Source organism: Geotrypetes seraphini, chromosome 6, assembly GCF_902459505.1.
Source record: "Geotrypetes seraphini chromosome 6, aGeoSer1.1, whole genome shotgun sequence".
In the NCBI taxonomy this organism is placed as follows: domain Eukaryota; kingdom Metazoa; phylum Chordata; class Amphibia; order Gymnophiona; family Dermophiidae; genus Geotrypetes; species Geotrypetes seraphini.
The window spans coordinates 147,004,635-147,024,746 of record NC_047089.1 but is presented as its reverse complement, the minus strand read 5'-3'; the positions used below and the strand labels follow the sequence as shown (position 1 = coordinate 147,024,746).

General features: G+C 44.6%; 1 protein-coding gene across 8 annotated transcripts in view; it reads right to left on the bottom strand.

Moving 5' to 3' along the window:
• The window catches only part of LOC117362265 (interleukin-1 receptor type 1-like), a 104,494-nt gene that overhangs the window by 11,227 nt on the left and 73,155 nt on the right, over positions 1-20,112 (bottom strand). For all 8 annotated transcript variants that reach the window (XM_033948403.1, XM_033948405.1, XM_033948409.1 and 5 more), the window contains 2 exons: positions 19,603-19,749; positions 12,579-12,740 (listed from right to left, as the gene is read on the bottom strand). In XM_033948403.1, coding sequence (XP_033804294.1) covers positions 12,579-12,740; positions 19,603-19,749 — 309 coding nt within the window. The remainder of the gene's footprint in view (positions 1-12,578; positions 12,741-19,602; positions 19,750-20,112) is intronic.

The following is a 20,112-nucleotide window of genomic DNA, read 5'->3' as shown; positions in this document are numbered from 1 at the left end:
GATCCATGGTGAGACCCCATCTGGAATACTGTGTACAATTCTGGAGGCCTCATTACCGCAAAGATGTGCTGAGACTGGAGTCGGTCCAGCGAATGGCCACCCGGATGGTCTCAGGACTCAAGGACCTCCCGTACGAGGAACGGCTGGATAAGTTGCGGCTATACTCTCTCGAGGAACGCAGAGAGAGGGGAGACATGATCGAGACGTTCAAATATCTCACGGGCCGTATCAAGGTGGAAGAAGATATCTTCTTTTTCAAAGGTCCCACGGCTACAAGAGGGCATTCATGGAAAATCAGGGGAGGGAAGCTGCACGGTGACACCTGAAAGTACTTTTTCACCGAGAGAGTGGTAGATCGCTAGAATGGTCTTCCACTTCAGGTGATTGAGGCCAGCAGCGTGCCCGATTTTAAGACAAAATGGGATCGTCACGTGGGTTCTCTTCACAGAGAAAGGTAGGGGAGGGTCATTAAGGTGGGCAGACTAGATGGGCCGTGGCCCTTATCTGCCGTCTATTTCTATGTTTCTATGTCACTTGGACACATGAAGCAAATCGACTATGAAGGGAAGGTGGAGCGGGTCCAAAGCCTAAAGTAAGCAACAAAACCCGCACCAACCATCTGTCCTATTCACCGGAAGCAGATGCCTTGTGACGGGAAGTAGGAGAAGGCGCAGATCCGCTCGCGGACGAGCTGCAGCTTCTGCTCCGAACTCCCTCCACTCATGTCTGCGCATGAGGAAATGCTTGCACTGCCATGAAGGAAGCTAGAGTGCAGGCGCAGACTCATGCACCAGATCGTTGAGGCAGATGTGCCCGGAGCTGCAAGCACGTAGACACGATCAAAGGGAAGGGGCGATGCGCAGACAAACATAGGTTCTAGCGTGGGCTGAAGAGCAAAGAGAGGAGGGACGTCTAAACCAAGCCAAGTCAGTCAAGTGCAGCAAGCAGATGCTTTCTGATTTCTTTATGTCCCAAAGCAATGTGTGATTTGTAGTCCCTTTGACATCAGTGCGCCCAATCCCATAATGCATCAGAAAGACAGGACTGGCTTACAATCTCCCCCCTGCAGCTGGGTAACTTGGATGCTCTGATACTTTCTTATTGGTTATTATATACCATAAGAACATAGGAGTTGCCCTACTGGGACAGACCGCAGGTCCATCAAGCCCAGTATCCTGTTGTCAATAGTGGCCAACCCAGATTACAAGTACCTGGCAACATAGGTGCCAGCTCTGTGGATGCCTGAGCACCCCCAATAATTTGGGGACCTCACATGACCAGGGCTAATGTGTGGTCCGTCCGGGCATCTCTTCCCCTTCTATCCCTCTCCCTCCCTTTCCAGACTTGTTTGGAGAGACCCCAGCGGGGCAGTCATTCTCACAAGCTGCTGGCGCTGCCCCGAAGCTTTACCTCTGCTGCGATCTACCCAGGAAGAAATAGGAAGTTGAGTCAGGGAGAGAGTGGATCACAGCAGAGGGAAAGCTTCAGGGAAGAGCTGCCAGCTTGTAAGAATGACTACCAAGCTGAGGCCCCTCTGAACTCTAGAGAAGCATTGAAAGGTCAGTCAGCGAAGCTACCAGAACTTACCTAAGTTCCTTTAGCACCCTCAGATGTACACCATCTGGCCCCATCACTTTGTCTACCTTTAATTTAGCAAGCTCCTCATGAACACAACCCTCTGAAAATCGATCAGGGTCTACCACTACTCTACAGTGGTGCCTCACACAACGAACTTAATTGGTTCCAGGAGCAAGTTTGTTATGCGAAAAGTTCGTTATGTGAAACGCGTTTTCCCATAACAATACATGTTAAAAAAAATAATTCGTTCTGTAGCATAAAATATGCTAAGATGACATAAAAAAAGATAAATTTTTTGTTATTATTTTTATTTAGATACATCTAAAAACATAATTGTTTTTTAAAACAACACACATTTTTTAAATTTAAAGACAGACTAAGTAGAGTCTAATTTTACAGTGAGAGAGGGCAGAGTCTCAGCGGCAAAAACTGGGACTTAACTGTTCATTTTTTTTTTTTCTAGCATCGGGGAAGCGGCGAGAGTAGCTCCGCCCCCCCCAACGCATCAGCAGTAGGCGCCGGGCCCCTGCGAGCCGACGGTCCGCCACTGCACAGGGAGCCAGGCGGAGAGAGGGCAGTTAAGCGCAGTGCCTGCGCGGAAGGATGCAGCTCGGGCGACTTCGTTGTGTGAAACGAAGTTCGTTGTAGGAAGCAAGACATGAAGTTCGTTGTGCGCAGCGTTCGCTGTGCGAGGCGTTCGTTATGCGAGGCACCACTGTATCTTCTTCAGTTCCAGTCCCGGCTTGTCAGCCGTGAACACAGAACAGAAATATTTATCAGCTTCTTCATATTTCTCCCCTTCACTTTTGAGTCTTACAATGCCACTTTTGCACTTTTTCCTATCACTGATATATCTAAAAAATGTCGTTGCCCCGTTTTTCCATGTCAGCTATTTTTCTTCCATTTGTATCTTTGCTTTTCTGATTACTCACAAAAAAGTCTATCACACCTACAATAACTCCTTTCAGTTTTGCCTATTGCATTTCTACTTCTTCCAGCCATTCCCATCCAGACAATTCCTTGAATGAGCCTTCTCTTTATCAGTCTTAATCATGCAGTGATTACTGGATGCCAGATGATCACCCACTGTAACATCAGAAACACTTTCCCAGTTTGTAAGCATTAAGTCCAGTATAACCCCATGCCGCATGTGTTCCATTATCAACAGCTGGAACAATTTTCCTTTTAGAGAATCCAGGATTTCCCTACTTCTAGAAGACCCTGCAAAAGGGATACCTTAATCAATATCCAGCATGTTAAATTCACTTATTAGTAAAACTTCCTCTTTTTCAGATATATTCTGAATGCCTACTATTAAATCTCTGTTCATTTCTTCCATCTGTGAAGGAGGCCTATATATTACACCAATGTAAATTACTATTCCCTCTTTTCAAATTGATCCGCAATGTCTCTTCCTTGCCCTGCAGATCCTGCAATTGTTTGGCTTAATATGATCTTTAACATATAATGCTAAGCCCCCTCCTTTTCTTTCTACACTGTCTTTCCTGAACAGATTATAGCCCAGTATAACTATATCCCAGTCATGGTTCTCCGTGAAATACATCTCTGTGATCACCACTATATCCAACTCATCTTCTTCCATCACAGCTTCTTGGTACAGTATCTTGTTTCCCATAATTCAAGTATTAGTATATACTGCATTCCAGACATTGCCCCCTTTTCCCATCTGTGTAGAGGTATTCAATGATTTATTTACCTGAAGGCTTATACTTACCCGGGGGCTTTGATCACCCTGCCCCATTACTTCTACTTTATAGCCCTCTTCATTTTAAAGCCTTCTTCAGTAGATTAGCCAGCCTGCCGCTGAAGACAATTCTTCCCTTCTTTGATAGATGTATACCATCCCTGCTCAGCAGCCCTTGAAAAATCATCCCATGGTTCAGGAAGCCAAAATGCTCTTGATGACACCATCCACGTAGCCATGCATTGATCTCCAGGATGCGTGCTTCTCTGACCTGGCCCTTACCCTCAACAGGAAAGATGGACGAGAATACCACCTGCGCACTGAGTGCTTCACCTTCTCTGCCAGAGCCACAAAGTCACTTTTGATACATTGGCATGGGTACCTAGCAGTATGATTAGTGCCAAAGTGAATGAGCAGCATCGGATAATAGGCATCAGGCTTGATGAGTCTTGGCAATCTCTCCGTAACATCTTGTATTTTGGCACCAGGCAAACTGCATACCTCCCGGTATATCATGTCTGGTCTGCAGATGGATGTGTCTGTATCCCTCAGAAAGGAATCGCCAACCAACATTACCTTACGCCTCCTAGTGGTCATGGATTCAGCAATTTTAGGGATTTCAAGCTTTGGTCCTTCCGCTCCCTGGGATGCTCTCATCTCTTCCACTTTCTGGGCAGCATACCGGTTCTTCAGTTCAAGGGCGGGTGGAGTCACAGTGTCAATCTTGCAGGGTTCCGTAATTTGAGTTCAGCTGTCTTTCCTCAGCATGGCCTCTTCTTCCCAACTGCTGGAAATCTTTGACGCCTCATGAATCATTTCATCGATGTACCTCTCATTCTTAAGGATACTTCTCAGTCATGCCATTTCCTCTCTCAGTTCCTTTACTTCCTTCATGAGGGATTCAAGCTGAAGACAGCTTGCACATGGAATCACTACCTCTGCCTGGGTAACATTTTCTGTCTGCAGAGAGACAGAAGCTGAAACCTGAGCTGTTGGCATGATGTTTCCCAGCCATATTGTGGTTGCAGAAGTACTTATGCCTGGAAGAAAAAAAGAAGGAGCAGAAAAATCCTACCAAAGCAATGCCCTGTTCCTGGTTTGTTGAAGAGCCAAAAAAGCTCTGCCTTGGGATGGGCGGGAGAGAATTAACCTCAAGGGTCACCTGTGGAGTCTGATCTCCTAAGAAAGTCCTCAGAGTTCAGTCTCAAACTAAGAGGCAGAAACCAGCCAGAAGTCTCTCTTCAAGCAGCGCTTTTGAGTTAGGGTGAGAAGATTCACCCCCCCACCCCGCCCAATAAGTATAGCGCACTTTACCTGACTTAACAGTTTTCCAGGCCTCTCCCCCACTTACTACTCCCCAAATTCTAAAAAAGAGGTCCTAAACAGATCCAAAGAAGCTTTTTAGTCAACAGTTCTCTCCTCAAGCAAATATATGTAAATTATATATGCAGTTCACAGTTTTCACAGTAACCTATCTGACCTCTATAACTAGAGAATGACACGGGGAAAAAATGTATGCCCATCACCGCCCCGTCCCCACGACCACCGTCCCTGTCACCACCCCGTCCCCGCAACCACTGTCCCCGCCCCGTCCCCATCTCCGTGACTACTGTCCCCGCAGCATCCATACAAGCCTCAGTACTGCAATATTTAGCTTATTCCTTCCTTATAAATCAAAGTTCTGGCTGCTGAACTAGAGAAAGAGATGTTCAGCTGGCAGGGCTTTGTTTATAAATTTTTATCAACATAATTAATATACCACTTTATCCTAAAGCAAAATAAATAAATAAATAATTAGAATTTTTTCTTCTACCTTGGTAAAACCAGAGAACATAATTTGAGGTTGAGGGGTGGTAGATTCAAGAGCAATGTTAGGAAATTAATTTACGGAGAGGGTGGTGGATGCCTGGAATGTGCTCCCAAGAGAGATGGTGGAGAAGAAAACGGACGGAGTTCAAAGAAGCATGGGATGAACACAGAGGATCTAGAATCATAAAATAATAGTAAATATTGAAGAACTAAGGCCAGTACTAGGCAGACTTGTACAGTATGTATCTGTATATGGCCTTTTGGTTGAGGATGGGCTGGGGAGGACTTCAATGGCTGGGAGGGTGTAGATGGGCTGGAGTGAGCTTTGACGGAAACTTCAGCAGTTGGAACCCAAGCACAGTTCTGGGTAAAGCTTTGGATTCTTGTCCAGAAATAGCTAAGAAGAAAAAAAAAATTTTAATTGAATCAGGTTGGGCACTCTGGATGGATCATTCGGATCTTTATCTGCCATCAACTACTATGTTACTATGTTTTCTCCTCATTCAATTTCTTCTATCCACTGTGTCTTAAAGAGGGGATGGATAGCAATTTTTGATTAGATGAATGCAATGTACGATGGGGGGTATGGGGGATTAATATCCTGTTAATAAAATCAGGTTGGCCGGAAGTTTTAGTCTTGTAAGTCAGCAACATTATTTTGTAGGTGATTCGATGATCTATAGGAAGCCAGTGACCTTTGATCAAAAGAGGTGTAACATGATCGTATTTAAATGCTTTTAAAATAATTTTTATGGCAGTATTTTGAATGATTTGAAGACGTTTTATTTCTTTCTTAGTGATTCCTTTGTATAGTGAATTGCTATAATCCAAGCATGAAATAACGAGTGAATGAATAAGGATATTTAATGATGATTGATCTAATAGAGTGGCAAGAGATCTGATTATTCGAAGACGGTAGAAGCATTTCTTAACTACTGAGTTCTGTCGAAAGTAACACCAAGAAGTTTAACAGATGTAACTATCTGAACAGAAACCGATTTTATTGTTATGGGGCAGGGAAGTGTAAGGCCTTCCTTGACTGGAACAATCATAACTTTGGTTTTGCTGATGTTGAGGGCTAGTATATTTATGCTTAACCAGTGGCTGATTTGTTCCAGTTTCAAATTAATGGATGAGATATCTGCTGGGTTGTCCAGATCAACAGGGTGGGTAAGTTGAATATCATCCATGTAGGCAAAGGTAGAGAACCCAATGGATTGCCCTAATGTGATAAGTGGAACGAGGAAGATATTAAACAGCATAGGGGAGAGGATGGAACCTTGAGGGATCCCTGTCATGGAGAAAGTGTCAGAGGAAGAACCATTAAACTGGACTTTCGAGTAACGATCTTAAAAAAAATTGATCATAGATCCCTGTCATAAAACCTATGAATTAACAGTTGATGATCTATAGTATCAAAGGCTGATGATAAATCCAATGAAATAAGTAGGACTGATTTGTGATGATCTAGTTGGTAAATGATGTTAGTGGTCAACCCTATCAAGGATAATTCGGTTGAATGGTGTTTACGGAAACCTGTTTGATTAGGGTGGAGGACAGTTGTTTGTTCAATAAAATCATAAAGTTGGTTGAAGACAATTTTTTCTGTAAGTTTATCCAAAAATGGAATATTGGAAATAGGACGGTAGTTAGAAATCTCTGTTGCGCTGACCTTGTTGTCTTTAATTATAGGAAAGACAATTGCTTCTTTCCTTTGTTTAGGAACGGTACTAGTAATAAGACTAGTTTTGATAAGATTGAGTATTTGCGGGCCAAATATTGAAAAGTAGCGCTTGAGAATATGAGAAGGAATGACTTCAGCAGAGGAACCCTTACTATTCAGAGTATTGATGGTTTGTTGTATCTCTAATAATGAGGGAATCCTCAACTTAGAACATTTTGCTTTGTTTCTAACTTGCCAGTGCTTATGTCTCTTCTTATTTTCTTCATTTGGATTTAAAAATGCTTTTTTTGTGTGAGTATAGTTGTCAACAGACCTGAAAAACTAAGAAGAATAGTTTCAAATCATAATTATGTAGTGTTGCAATAGCTATTGCATCAGCTTTAAACAAAAAAAAAAAAAATCTTTCTTCCTTTTTGTGAAAAGTATGACTTTTAACCTTAATGAAATGAACCTTCTTATGACAATTGTTTTTATTTTCATTCAGTAGAATTCTGACCTAAACAAAACTCAAATAGAAACTTTCATAGTATACATACTTAGAGCTCTTAAAACAGAAGAGAGCCCTTCACAGGTTATTCATTAAGGAGATATTCAGACATACCACTTTTTGCCATTGAAACTGTCTTGCGACATACATTTCTTAAAATCTTACTAGATCTTTTTGTAATTTTTTTAAAGGGTAGCTCACAACCTTGAATTTAATCATAGAATGCTGTTTGAGGAGCTTTGTGATTTAATTTTTATTACCTATTGTTTGTTTTGTAGTTTTATATCTTTTTTGTAACATTGTATATTTAGTTTAATAATAATTGTTGATTTATAATTTTTATTGTGAATCACTTTAACACATTTTGTTATTAGCCTTATATCAAGCAAATAAATAAAATCAAGAAAGGATGTTGTATGATATGTTTTCTTTCTTATGAATTCTACTGAAGGAATGCCATGAACTTCAGCCCTCGAGAAGCAGCAAAAACATATTCTTAAAAGGTGCATTGCATTGTTAGTTATTTTTAGATGACCATTATTCACTAAGGTACCTAATCTCAATCACAATGGGCATTAATCTCCAATGCGCAGTTAGGAGTAAATGCTATATATGACGCCTATAAAGTCAGTGCTGTAAAGGTTGGCGCTTAGCATGATTCTTTAAACCACCTCCAGAGTTAGGTGCAGTTTATAGAATCACGTGTAATACCTATCCGTGCAGCTAACAGTTAGGTGCAAGTATTTATGCCAATGAAAACCAGAACTAAATGCCAGCACCTAAGTTGTGTGCAGATTTAGTTTTATTCTACAACAGTGCACCATTTTAGGAATGCCCATGACCTACCCATGCTCCTCACCTGGTCATGTCTCCTTTTGAGATCTACACACATAGAATTTATGCAAACCACTTTATAGAATTCACTTAGAAAGTTGTGTGTGTAATTAGTGCCAATGTTAAACAATTAACTTGCATGTGCAAATTGGCAATGCACACAAATATGCATGTGCAACTTTGGTTGCAGTATACAGAATCCAGGGGTTAATGCACAAAAAAAAGCTTAGTACCGTATTTTCGCGGATATAACGCGCACCATTGTAAAACGCGCACAGGGGTATAGCGCGCAGAAATCACGATGATATGTACAAAAACTTTTCTATACCGCGCTCAGGCATATAACGCGCATGCTGCCCGACTCTCCTCTGGCCACCCCGACTCTCCTTTCGCTCTCCCCGACTCTCCTCTGGCCACCCCGACTCTCCTTTCGCCCTCCCCGACTCTCATCTGGTTGCCCCGACTCACCCTGACTTTCGGTGCACTGCCCCGACTCTCCTCTGGTTGCCCCGACTCACCGTTCACCCGCCCTGACTTTCGGTGCACTGCCCCGCCTCTCCGTGCCTGTCCCCCTTGAAGTCCTGTCCCCCCTTGAAGGTCTGCCTGTCCCCCCTTGAAGGTCTGCCTGTCCCCCCTTGAAGTCCTGTCCCCATCCTGAAAGCCTGATGCCCCCCCTCGACGTCCGATTCTTCTCCCCCCTCGGCAGGACCACTCGCACCCCCACCCCGAAGGACCGCCGACTCCCCGACAATATTGGGCCAGGAGGGAGCCCAAATCCTCCTGGCCACGGCGACCCCCTAACCCCACCCCGCACTACATTACGGGCAGGAGGGATCCCAGGCCCTCCTGCCCTCGACGCAAACCCCCTCCCCCCAACGACCGCCCCCCCCCAAGAACCTCCGCCCGTCCCCCAGCCGACCCGCGACCCCCCTGGCCGACCCCCACGACACCCCCACCCGCCTTCCCCGTACTTTGTGTAGTTGGGCCAGAAGGGAGCCCAAACCCTCCTGGCCACGGCGACCCCCTAACCCCACCCCGCACTACATTACGGGCAGGAGGGATCCCAGGCCCTCCTGCCCTCGACGCAAACCCCCCTCCCTCCAACGACCGCCCCCCCCCAAGAACCTCCGACCGACCCGCGACCCCCCTGGCCGACCCCCCCACCCCCCTTCCCCGTACCTTTGGAAGTTGGCCGGACAGACGGGAGCCAAACCCGCCTGTCCGGCAGGCAGCCAACGAAGGAATGAGGCCGGATTGGCCCATCCGTCCTAAAGCTCCGCCTACTGGTGGGGCCTAAGGCGCGTGGGCCAATCAGAATAGGCCCTGGAGCCTTAGGTCCCACCTGGGGGCGCGGCCTGAGACACATGGTCGGGTTTGGCCCATGTGCCTCAGGCCGCGCCCCCAGGTGGGACCTAAGGCTCCAGGGCCTATTCTGATTGGCCCACGCGCCTTAGGCCCCACCAGTAGGCGGAGCTTTAGGACGGATGGGCCAATCCGGCCTCATTCCTTCGTTGGCTGCCTGCCGGACAGGCGGGTTTGGCTCCCGTCTGTCCGGCCAACTTCCAAAGGTACGGGGAAGGGGGGTGGGGGGGTCGGCCAGGGGGGTCGCGGGTCGGTCGGAGGTTCTTGGGGGGGGGCGGTCGTTGGAGGGAGGGGGGTTTGCGTCGAGGGCAGGAGGGCCTGGGATCCCTCCTGCCCGTAATGTAGTGCGGGGTGGGGTTAGGGGGTCGCCGTGGCCAGGAGGGTTTGGGCGCCCTTCTGGCCCAACTACACAAAGTACGGGGAAGGCGGGTGGGGGTGTCGTGTGGGTCGGCCAGGGGGGTCGCGGGTCGGCTGGGGGACGGGCGGAGGTTCTTGGGGGGGGGCGGTCGTTGGGGGGAGGGGGGTTGCGTCGAGGGCAGGAGGGCCTGGGATCCCTCCTGCCCGTAATGTAGTGCGGGGTGGGGTTAGGGGGTCGCCGTGGCCAGGAGGGTTTGGGCTCCCTCCTGGCCCGATATTGTTGGGGAGTCGGCGGTCCTTCGGGGTGAGGGTGCGAGTGGTCCTGCCGGGGGGGGGATGTATCGGACGTCGGGGAGTCGGCCGGGCAAGAGGGCTTGGGCTCCCTCTTGCTCCGATCGTGGATGCGGGTGCGGGTGGGAGCGCGTGCGAGCGGTCGTTCGGGGTGGGGGTGCGAGCGGTCCTGCTGGGGGGGTGAATCGGGCGTCGGGCGGGGTGGGAACTATGTTTAAAAACTTTTGTATACCGCGCTCAGGCATATAACACGCGAGGGGTATGCGCGGTACGTAAAATCACGTATAACGCGCGCGTTATATCCGCGAAAATACGGTAATTTTCTTGATAACGTGTGCTAATTATACATTATTATTTTTATTTTTTTAATTTGTCAGGAGAGGACTTGCCAGGGGCATGGAAGCATTATCCAGCTAGAGCATTCTGAGTAGCGTGTAATAACTGAATATTACAGACTGAATACGGATTGGAAGCACTTACAACTTCCTAAATAGGAGGTTGTTAGTGCTCCTGTGTTAATTTTTGAAAAATGAATGTGGGACCTGCAAAAAAAAAAAAATTAAAACATCCTAAATCACAGTTCTTCAACCGTCAATCCACGGACCGATGCCGGTCCGCAGAAAATTTCTGCCTGAAGGAAAAGGGGATTGAAGGGTATAGATAGAGGGTTACTAAACAGGATATTAAATGATTAGGGAATAAAACGTTTTAGGTAAAGGATCACTTACAGGTCATGGACCTGGGGGGCCGCTGCGAGAGTGGACTGCTGGGCATGATGGACCCCTGGTCTGACCCGGCAGAGGCGATGCTTATGTTATGTTCTTATGTTCTTATGTCTGCCTTCTCTCTGCATCTTACATTTGCTCTGTTACTGTGCCTCTCCCTTCCATCTCTCCCTCCACACCCTCCCAATTGCTCTGGCACCCATCTTCTTCCCTCTGCTCCCCCCATAGTCTGGCATCTCTGTCTTCTTCCCTTCTAGCGTCTTCTCCCCACTCTCTGTTCCCCCATTTCCCTTTATCGTCTTCTCCCCACTCTCTGTTCCCCCATTTCCCTTCAGCGTCTTCTCCCCACTCTCTCTTCCACATTTCCCTTCAGCGTCTGTTCCTCTCCCCCCCCCTTCAGCATCTGTTCCTCTCCACCCCTTCAGCATCTGTTCCTCTCCACCCCCTTTCAGCATCTGTTCCTCTTCACCCCCTTCAGCATCTGTTCCATTCCTTTCCACCACCACTCTTCCCTCTCGCCATCCCCTTCAGCATGTTCCTTTCCACTGCCCTTCAGCACCCCGCGCGCAGTCTGACCATCTCCCTCCCTCCCTTTTATCTTTGTGGCGCGTTACAGTGGAATTTGTTCAAGCCACCGGAGCCTACCTGAAGTCGCATTTGTCTGCAGGCAGAAGCTTCTCCTCTGACGCAACTTTTGGTTGCTTCAGAGGAAAAGCTTCCGCCTGCAGATGCACACAACTTCAGGAAGGCTCCGGCGGCTTGAACAAATTACACTGTAATGCGCCATGAAGGTAAGGGGGAGGGAGGGAGATAGATGCGGCCGGTAGGTAGGAAGGAAGGAGGGAAGGGGTCCGCGCGCGTTCCCTCCCTTAACTGCAGAGACAAAGCCATTCACCGTTCCCCGGGGCGGTGGATGGCCTTATCCCGGTACCCACAGTGAGCACTTTTTTCCCCCCACCGTTTCGGCAGGTTACCCAAGGATAGCCGCAAGTAACAGCCACCATGTCATTCTCTATCTACAACTTCTCTCTTAGAACCAGACTTGCTGAGGGTTAGGCACTAAGCCAACATTCCTCACCTTAAGGGTCAACTTCCTGTTTGCTGCAGCAGCAAGAGGAGGAGGGGGAGCAGCTCAGCAGAGAATTTCCTTGGCTGGCAGGGCTTCAGCATCCCTGACAGCCATTTAATGGATGCTGCAGGTTTGGAGAGGCCCATGCCGTCAAGGCCTGTCCTACCAAACCTTACCACTGGCTACACCACTGGTCACAATATGAAGCTTTGAGGGGATAGACTCAGGAACATTGTCAGAATATAATTTTTCTCAGAAAGGGTGGTGGATGCCTAGAATGTCCTCCCAGATGAGGAGGTACTGACATCATTCAAAAAAAGTGTAAGATAAACTTGAGAAAAATACCTAGAGGCAAGGAGATGGAAATAAAGCAATGAGGTAACAAGCAGAGGTAGTCGTAACTCTAAATCCACTGCATTTATGAGAAAACAATAGGGGTAGCCTAAGCAGAACAGCAGTTATAAATCAAAATGACAACTGATACAACTAATAGATCTGGTGAGGAAGTGGACAGGGGAAGTGGACTAGGATTTGGGGTTCCATATGGGTATAATTTTTGTGCATCTAGCCTAAATGGACAAAACTACAACAGTGCAGAAAGGATGAGTCACTTTGGTAACATCTGCCATCATTTACAATGTGACTATCATCGTATAACATTTTTGGCATATGCTTACCTTCTCCTGGCAATTCATCTCTGCCCAATATGAACAGTCTATATCCACACTGCCTCTCTAACACTTCAGGTAGCACCTTTAATACAAAGGTATCAACTGGGTAAATGCTGTTTGTGTTTCCGCTTTTTGGAAACATCACATAGGCATCATAGGTCTTCCCATCTGAAATTACAGGAGAATGAATTGAGTTATTTTTAAAATCACATTTTGATAAAATTTTGATAAAATATAAGTAACACAATTAAATCGAAGTTTAGAAAAGGTGGCAATGCGTTCAAGAAAAACACAAGATTTGTTACCGAGACTTTCTCCATGAATTTGTTTCAACTCTTGGTTATTTACACTTTAAGAGATATACTGCATAAGCCATGGTAGCAGCTTGTCTTTAGGCCTGTGAATCGCAAGGGCATATGACATATACAGAGTATCACTTCCAGTGTTGGCGCCTTTCCTCCTCTCCACCCCCATACAAACCTAGTCTCGTTTTCCCTGAGTTCGGGACCATGTCTGGAGAGCTTCTGAGCATGCACAGAGGTCGTGATGAAGTTATGTGCATGCGTGCATCATCATTACGTCGGTGTCCGTGCATGCTTGGAGGCCCCGAGCTCAGATAAACGAGATGAGGTTCACGTGGGCCGGGGCTGGGAGGTGGAATCGGGAAGGAAGGGGCTGGGGCAGGGTTGTGGGTGTCTCACAGAAAAACATTTGCTCCATTAGTGTGCCGGAGCAAAATAATGTTTGTGAAACACTGCTCAGGTCTTTATCTGCCGCCATTTACTATGTTACTAAATTAGCCTTCCATAAATATTAATGTAATGTAATGCAATGTAACACCCATGGTTTAAATACAATTTAACAATTATTTTTTTTTTTTGCAACAAATGCAGGGGTTTGGGGTATATATGATTTTTTTTTTTTTTTTTAAATAATTTTTATTGTTAGTGCAACCAACAGCATAACAGGAAAACAAAAGCCATAGCACAAGAATTGACTATAACAGAGCAATCTGTCCATGGAGGATAACAGAAAAATCAATCACTTGAGAACAGAAAGGAAATATCAGCTAAGGTTGTATTTACATAAGATAAAGGTGCTTCGGCTCAGCTATATGATTTTACTTACAAAATTAGCTTTTTCCAAGGACAAGCAGGCCTCAGTTCTCACAACTGGTCATCAACAGAGCCCAGCACGGCTTAAAATATGTGGAAAGGTCTAGCCGCACAGTACTGTGTATGTATAGGTGCCTTCCCACCGACACATAAGCAGTGGACCCAAGTCTTCTTTTGTCCACACAGCAGAATAGACGTGTACATCGCAGTTCTTTGAACTGTATGGAAAATGGTGCCTTCCTTTCCCTATTCATTTTGTTTTTCCTCATAACCAATTTTTGTTTAAAAGTTCCCCTTCTGGGATTTTTAGTGGATTTATTTTTTTATTTTTTATAATTTTTCTGAATTTCCTTTAATTTTTGTTGAGCTAGGCTTATATTTGGGCCGGAGCATCGTCCTCGAGTTGAGCACACCCCATTTTAAGCTAAAAAATGAGGAGTTTAAAATTATTAAACAAGCATCAATGTTTTGAGTCCTTATTGACCTAACCTTTGCTATTTTTGTAAGCCTAGTAGGTAGGGATTTCCAGAGGTGAGAAATGAGACCTGCTTTTTCTTAGAATGCAAACTTACTTACCTGTAGCAGATGTCCTCCAAGGATAGCAGGCTGAATATTCTCACATACCATCCCACTTCCCCTTGTATTCTATAAGCAATAATATAGAACTGAAAGACATTGGACAGGAAAGTACCCGTGCATGTGTGCTATGGTGCAGCTAGAACTGTCTACCTATTTTAGTCTAGCCAAGCACCACACAGGGCTCTGTCAATGACACCACTCAGAGGTGAGAATATTTCTCTATTGTTCTTTGGTTTTTTTCTGTGGGGTATACATGTGTATGGGTTATATATTAGTGAAACTATGATAATTAATGTGGGTGCGAGTGTGTAATAAATATTACTTTAACTGGGTATAAACTCCACTCTAAACTGAGAGCACTAACCCCCAGGAAGAAAAAGCCTCAGGTTTTCTTTTAGGCAGAGCTGAATGCTCAAACCTCCTCCACCCACATCATTGGCTCCAAAAACTTCCAAGAGGGATGTGCAAGTGTCACAGTTAGTGCAGGACAAAACAACTATAATTTCTAAGTCATAAGGAATTAAAGTGATATATAAGTAGAAGCCGACGTTTCATGGTAAAGACCGTTTCTTCAGGGCATGTGAACTTTCACCTTCCAATATGTTTCTGTGAAAAATAAATATATAAATACTAGTTTTTAAGCCCGTTATATTAACGGGTGCTAGAATAGAATATATGTCTTTGTTTTGGTGTCTGTCTCTTTGAATCTGTCTCTGTAGCCCCCTTTCCTTCTATGTGTGTCTTTTTTTACCTGTTTGTTGCCTCTCTCTACTTGTTTTTTCTTTAAATCTGTCTCTTTAGAACCCTGGTCTTCTGTGTGGTTTTTTGACTGTCACTTTCTATCTATATCTTTGGCTGATGTCTGTATTTCTTACTTGTGGTCTCTCTGTCTGTGTTTGTTTTGTTGTTTGTATCTTTGGCTGCTATATGGGTGGTTTTTTTTTCTGTGTATGTCTGCCTCCCTGGGTTTTGTGTTTTTTTTTGTTGTTGCTGTGTGTTTCCTTGACCAATGTCTGTTTGTCTGTCTTTGTTTTGGTGTCTGTCTCTTTGAATGTGTGTGTGTAGCCCCCTGTCCTTCTGTGTGTGTCTTTTTTTTCTGTTTGTCTCTCTCCTTCTGCAAATTTTTTTTTCTTTAAATGTGTTTCTTTAGACTCCTGTTCTTCTGTTTGTTTTTTTGACAGTCACCTTCTGTCTATCTGTTTGGCTGCTGACTGTAATTCTTACTTTTGGTCTCTCTGTGTTTGTTTTGGTGTTTGTCTCTCAGGCTGCTATATGGGTTTGTTTGTTTTTCTTTCTGTCTCTCTCTCCTTTGTGTTTCTTTTTTTTTTCCTGTTTGTCTGTCTCTGCAGTATTTTTTTTTTTTGCTGTGTGTCATGTCTATCTGTCTCTCTTTGTTTTGATGTCTGTCTCTTTGAATCTGTATCCCCCTTGTCCTTCTGTGTCTGTCTTTTTTTCCTGTTTGTCTGTCTCTCAAGTAATTTTCCTTGTCCATTGTCTGTCTGTCTTTGTTTTGGTGTCTGTCTCTTTGAATCTGTATTTGTAGCCTCCTTGTACTTCAGTGTATGTATTTTCTGTGTGTGGAGATGTCTGTCACCTTTTATTTTTTTTTTGTAATAAGGGAAGTTGCACAGAGTAAGTTATTTGAAGTAAATCGGCACAGTAGAAATGGTCCAAAGTATGAAATAGGCACAGAGTGACTTGTGTAGGTCAAACCATCACTTGACACTCATTTAAATGCGAAAGTTAGCACGTGGAACGGGCCTATTAGTAACCAGATGCAACATTGTTATGGCAACCGTCTAATGCGCCTACTATTACCCGAATGTGAGTTGTGATCTCAATACATAGGTTTTCGAGGGAGAGGTGGCATGCAAATGAGATAATTTAGTTTTGGATCAGCATTGGCATCGAGCATGACAGGTGCCGGCTCCGGATGACAAAGTTCATTTTTTAATTCAACGCCAACGCCGCGGCTCCTCTCTCGATCCCCGCCTGGTGCGGTTCGAGAGAGGAGCCGAGGTGGCGGTTTTGATTTTTAACAATGAACTTTGTCATCCGGAGTCGGGAGTTGTGGGCTTAGATCTCTTTCCGCCTCTGCTGGCGGGGACCGCCGGGGCCTGGGTGCGGCGGGGAAGGGGGTTTTTGCCTAGCCGGGGCCGGACAAATCCCGGGCCTGCTCTCCTTCCCCTAAGAGAGAGTACTAACTGCTTGCTGCTGGTGAAGATTGAGGCTCTGAAAGGACGGTGCTTTTTTAATTCAAAGCTGAGGCTCCTCTCTCGATCCCCGCCTGGTACGGTTTGAGAGAGTAGCCGCGGCGGCAGCTTAGATGCGCTGTGTTGGGGGGGGATAGGCAGGCACGGGAACCGGGTTGTGCTTTCTCGCTCAGTGGATTTCGCAGCTTCTGTGGTGCCTGAGCTGCAGGAGAGGGAGCGGGTTGTGCGCGGCAGGGAAGGCCCCGACTGCCCCAGCTGCAGCTTCTTCGTCGTCGGTGATGATGGAGAGGGATTGGACTGGTGAGGAGCTTCGGGGGCTGCTACTGTTCTTCCACCATGTCGGGCCCTTCTTCCTGAGTGAGTCGAGTTGTCATGTGTGACGTAAAAAGCGCGCATGCGCACTCTTGTGGCCACTTCCCGACAGAAAAGGGATCAGAGAACACAAAGTGCGAGTGCGCATGCGCGCTTAGCATTTTATTATTATAGATAGTCTATGTCTAATTCATTCACCAAATCATATATATAAAAAGTCTCTCATAGAGAGTACTCACTGAGTTGCTTATCTCTTCTCACCAGCGTCCTGTTATTGCAACCATATCTCATTGATCTTTTAAAGAGAGCTTCACCTATCAAATCCAACCACGTATCTAGGTAGTGAACGTTGGCTACTCTTCTTTGATTGGATAGCACAGTCATAACTCTCCTGGATTGAGCCAATGATGTGGGTGGAGGAGGTTTGAGCATTCAGCTCTGCCTAAAAAGAAAACCTGAGGCTTTTTCTTCCCAGGGGTTAGTGCTCTCAGTTTAAAGAGTGGAGTTTATACCCAGTTAAAGTAATATGGGTTATATATGTAAAAATATGGTATATGTTTTCTCTCAGGGACAATTTGTCCAGATGGACTACTTCTGCATATAGCATTCATTCATACATTCAATGTTACTAGCCAATAGTGCGTTTATCTATCAGAGAAATATATTTTCAAAAAATCAAATGAAGAAAATGCCTAAATAAAACAAACTTATTAAAGCAGCATTTGTGAAATACTCACAAGCTTTCTCTCCACTTGATTTTTTGAAAATATATTTCTCCGATGGATAAACCCACTATTGGCTAGTAACATTGAATAAATGAATGCTATATGAGTTAGATTGTCACTATTTTGAAATATTTAGTTCTGCATATACCATGACAGAAATGAATATTATTTCTAAACCAAGGAATGTGGAGTTTAATCTCAGTCTTTCAAATTTACTATTAATGCTTGAGAATTGTTAACATGTAACAAGTACACTTATCCCTCCGTATTCGCGGTTTCCAAAATCAGTTTCGATTATTTGCGGTTTTTTGACTTCTGACATCTCCCACCCGAATTAGGTCATCCATGGTTGCAGAGAAAAATTTTGCTGTGTTTTTCCAAGCACCGATTTGCAGCGTGCAGAGAAAATCACAGATTACCAGCCTCTTTTCAAGAATCAGTCAAAAGAAACCAAGTCACATGCATTTGCGCTCTCCCCAATCAGCATGCCTCCCCCCCCAGTCCTGTATCTTTCCCCTCCATGCTTCTACTGCGACCGAGGTCTGGCATCTCTTGCTCATTCTTAAACCCCACTGGTTCTAACTTCAAACCTGTCTCTGAGGTTGCCGGCAGTGGTGGTAGTTTACATGAGGTTGCCTGCGGTAGCCCTGGAGATTTCCCTCCACCGTGTCCTGCCCTACCGGAAACAAGAAGTTGAGGGGAGGCGGGACACAGCACAGGGAAAGTGGTTTCAGAGGGGTAGCGGGGATGAAGTAAAGTTGGAATAAAGTTGAGCTACTGGAACATGAGATTGTTATTCGCGATTTCACCAAATGCGGGAGGGTTTTTAAAAGAAAACCGTGAATAACATATAAAAACATTATTCGCAGTTTTCCAGTATTTGCAGTCATGTTAATCCCTAACCCCCACGAATAAGGAGGGAGAAGTGTATAGGCAAATTATCTAGGTGTATTAGAAATTTTTTTGATCAAACCTGTGGCACCCAAAATGATGACAAATAGCTATCTTTCTGCCACATTTCTTAGTCTCAGACTGCATTTCTTAGTACTTGAAGATCATCTCTCCCTACAAGATTCACTTGAGACTGACATCTCTATGGTTAATGCCATACTGGTATTTTTCTCTTTTACTGCTATGTCCAGCTTTCTTACATCTAGCTTTTTATCTGTCGAGATGTGGATGTTCCAGATGATAATCTTTTCCTTTTCCACAATTCTCTTAGTGTCATGACCCCAATGCTTTTCCGATATAGTGATGCGTAATGTTTACAGAGTTACCAATGAATGAGGCATGCCACCTTGTTGCGCTTTTCCATGTGTCTTTGTAGGGCAGGTTGTGCAAGTTAATGGGCTCTGATTCAAAGTACAAACAAAATAAAGTGATACATGAGAATGGGGCTTTAGTGATATGGAAATGCTGTAGGAATGAGATACTCATATAGAAATCTGGATCATAATTGTACATTTTTTTTGGGGGGTGGAGGTAATGAGCAGGCATTCTGTGTTAATAGGACAGTAGTTTTGTCAACAGTGCAATGGCTATATATCTTTGACCAAGTTTGTCTGTGAAGGTGTAGGCTTGTAAGAGAAAATGTAAAATGAAAAAATAAGGAATGGTGAAACACTAATAATAACTTTATTTTTATATACCACAATACCACAAACAGTTCAAAGGAGAAAGACACCCTTCAATATAGTATATCATTATTCTCTTTGTGGCCACAACCCCATTTGTGCAGTCACAGAAAACATGTGACCTCACCCCTCTGGAAGGAAGGCAAATAATGTCGTTATGGAGGACCCACTCACAACCCTAAACATTTTCTAAAATGTTAGCACTTTACACTACATAGTAAGGTTATATGCTTTGGATAAGTACTGTGACCTTCAAATTGTATGTTTTGGATGGGTTTGTGATAGATGTCAGATCCAGATAGCTGAATAATCCTCCAGCTGAGTAAGGCTGCATCGCTATTATACAGAAACAATATCTAGGTTCCTTCCGAAAAATTACTTTTTGCACTTTGAACAAAGTATTTTAGAAACAACTACCTACAGCCTATAGAACACAAGGATCAAAGACATACCTTCTTTAATTGAATGATGATAAAAGCAGCTTTGTCGATGCCAGAGTATAATGTCAACCCTGAAAACCTTATAAGTCAATACAGCAATAACGATCACTAGGGCCAATGCAACAAAGATTGCAATCAAGCCTCCCTGAAAATTTGGAGCTGCATAAAAAAGCAAGAAAAAAAATCATACAGAAACAAAAAAGTAACATTGTGATTGCAAAATGTTTCATAACAGTAATGCATTAAAATTATTTCTAAGTTAATTCTGCCTGAAATGGGTTGAGATTTACCCAATACTTAACACTGACCTGACTTTATCAAAGTGACTCAAAAGGCTGGGACAGGTACCATAACTAATCACAAGCTGCGTTTCTGCTAAGCTATAGGTGTGTGCATGCAAATGTGTCAGAAAGGGAGTGTGCATGCCTAGCATGCACAAAAAAACATAGACTATACTGCACATATCGAGTCAAGGCTGAAAACCTGCAAACAAGAAGTTTTCCATGCACACATGGGCCAGCA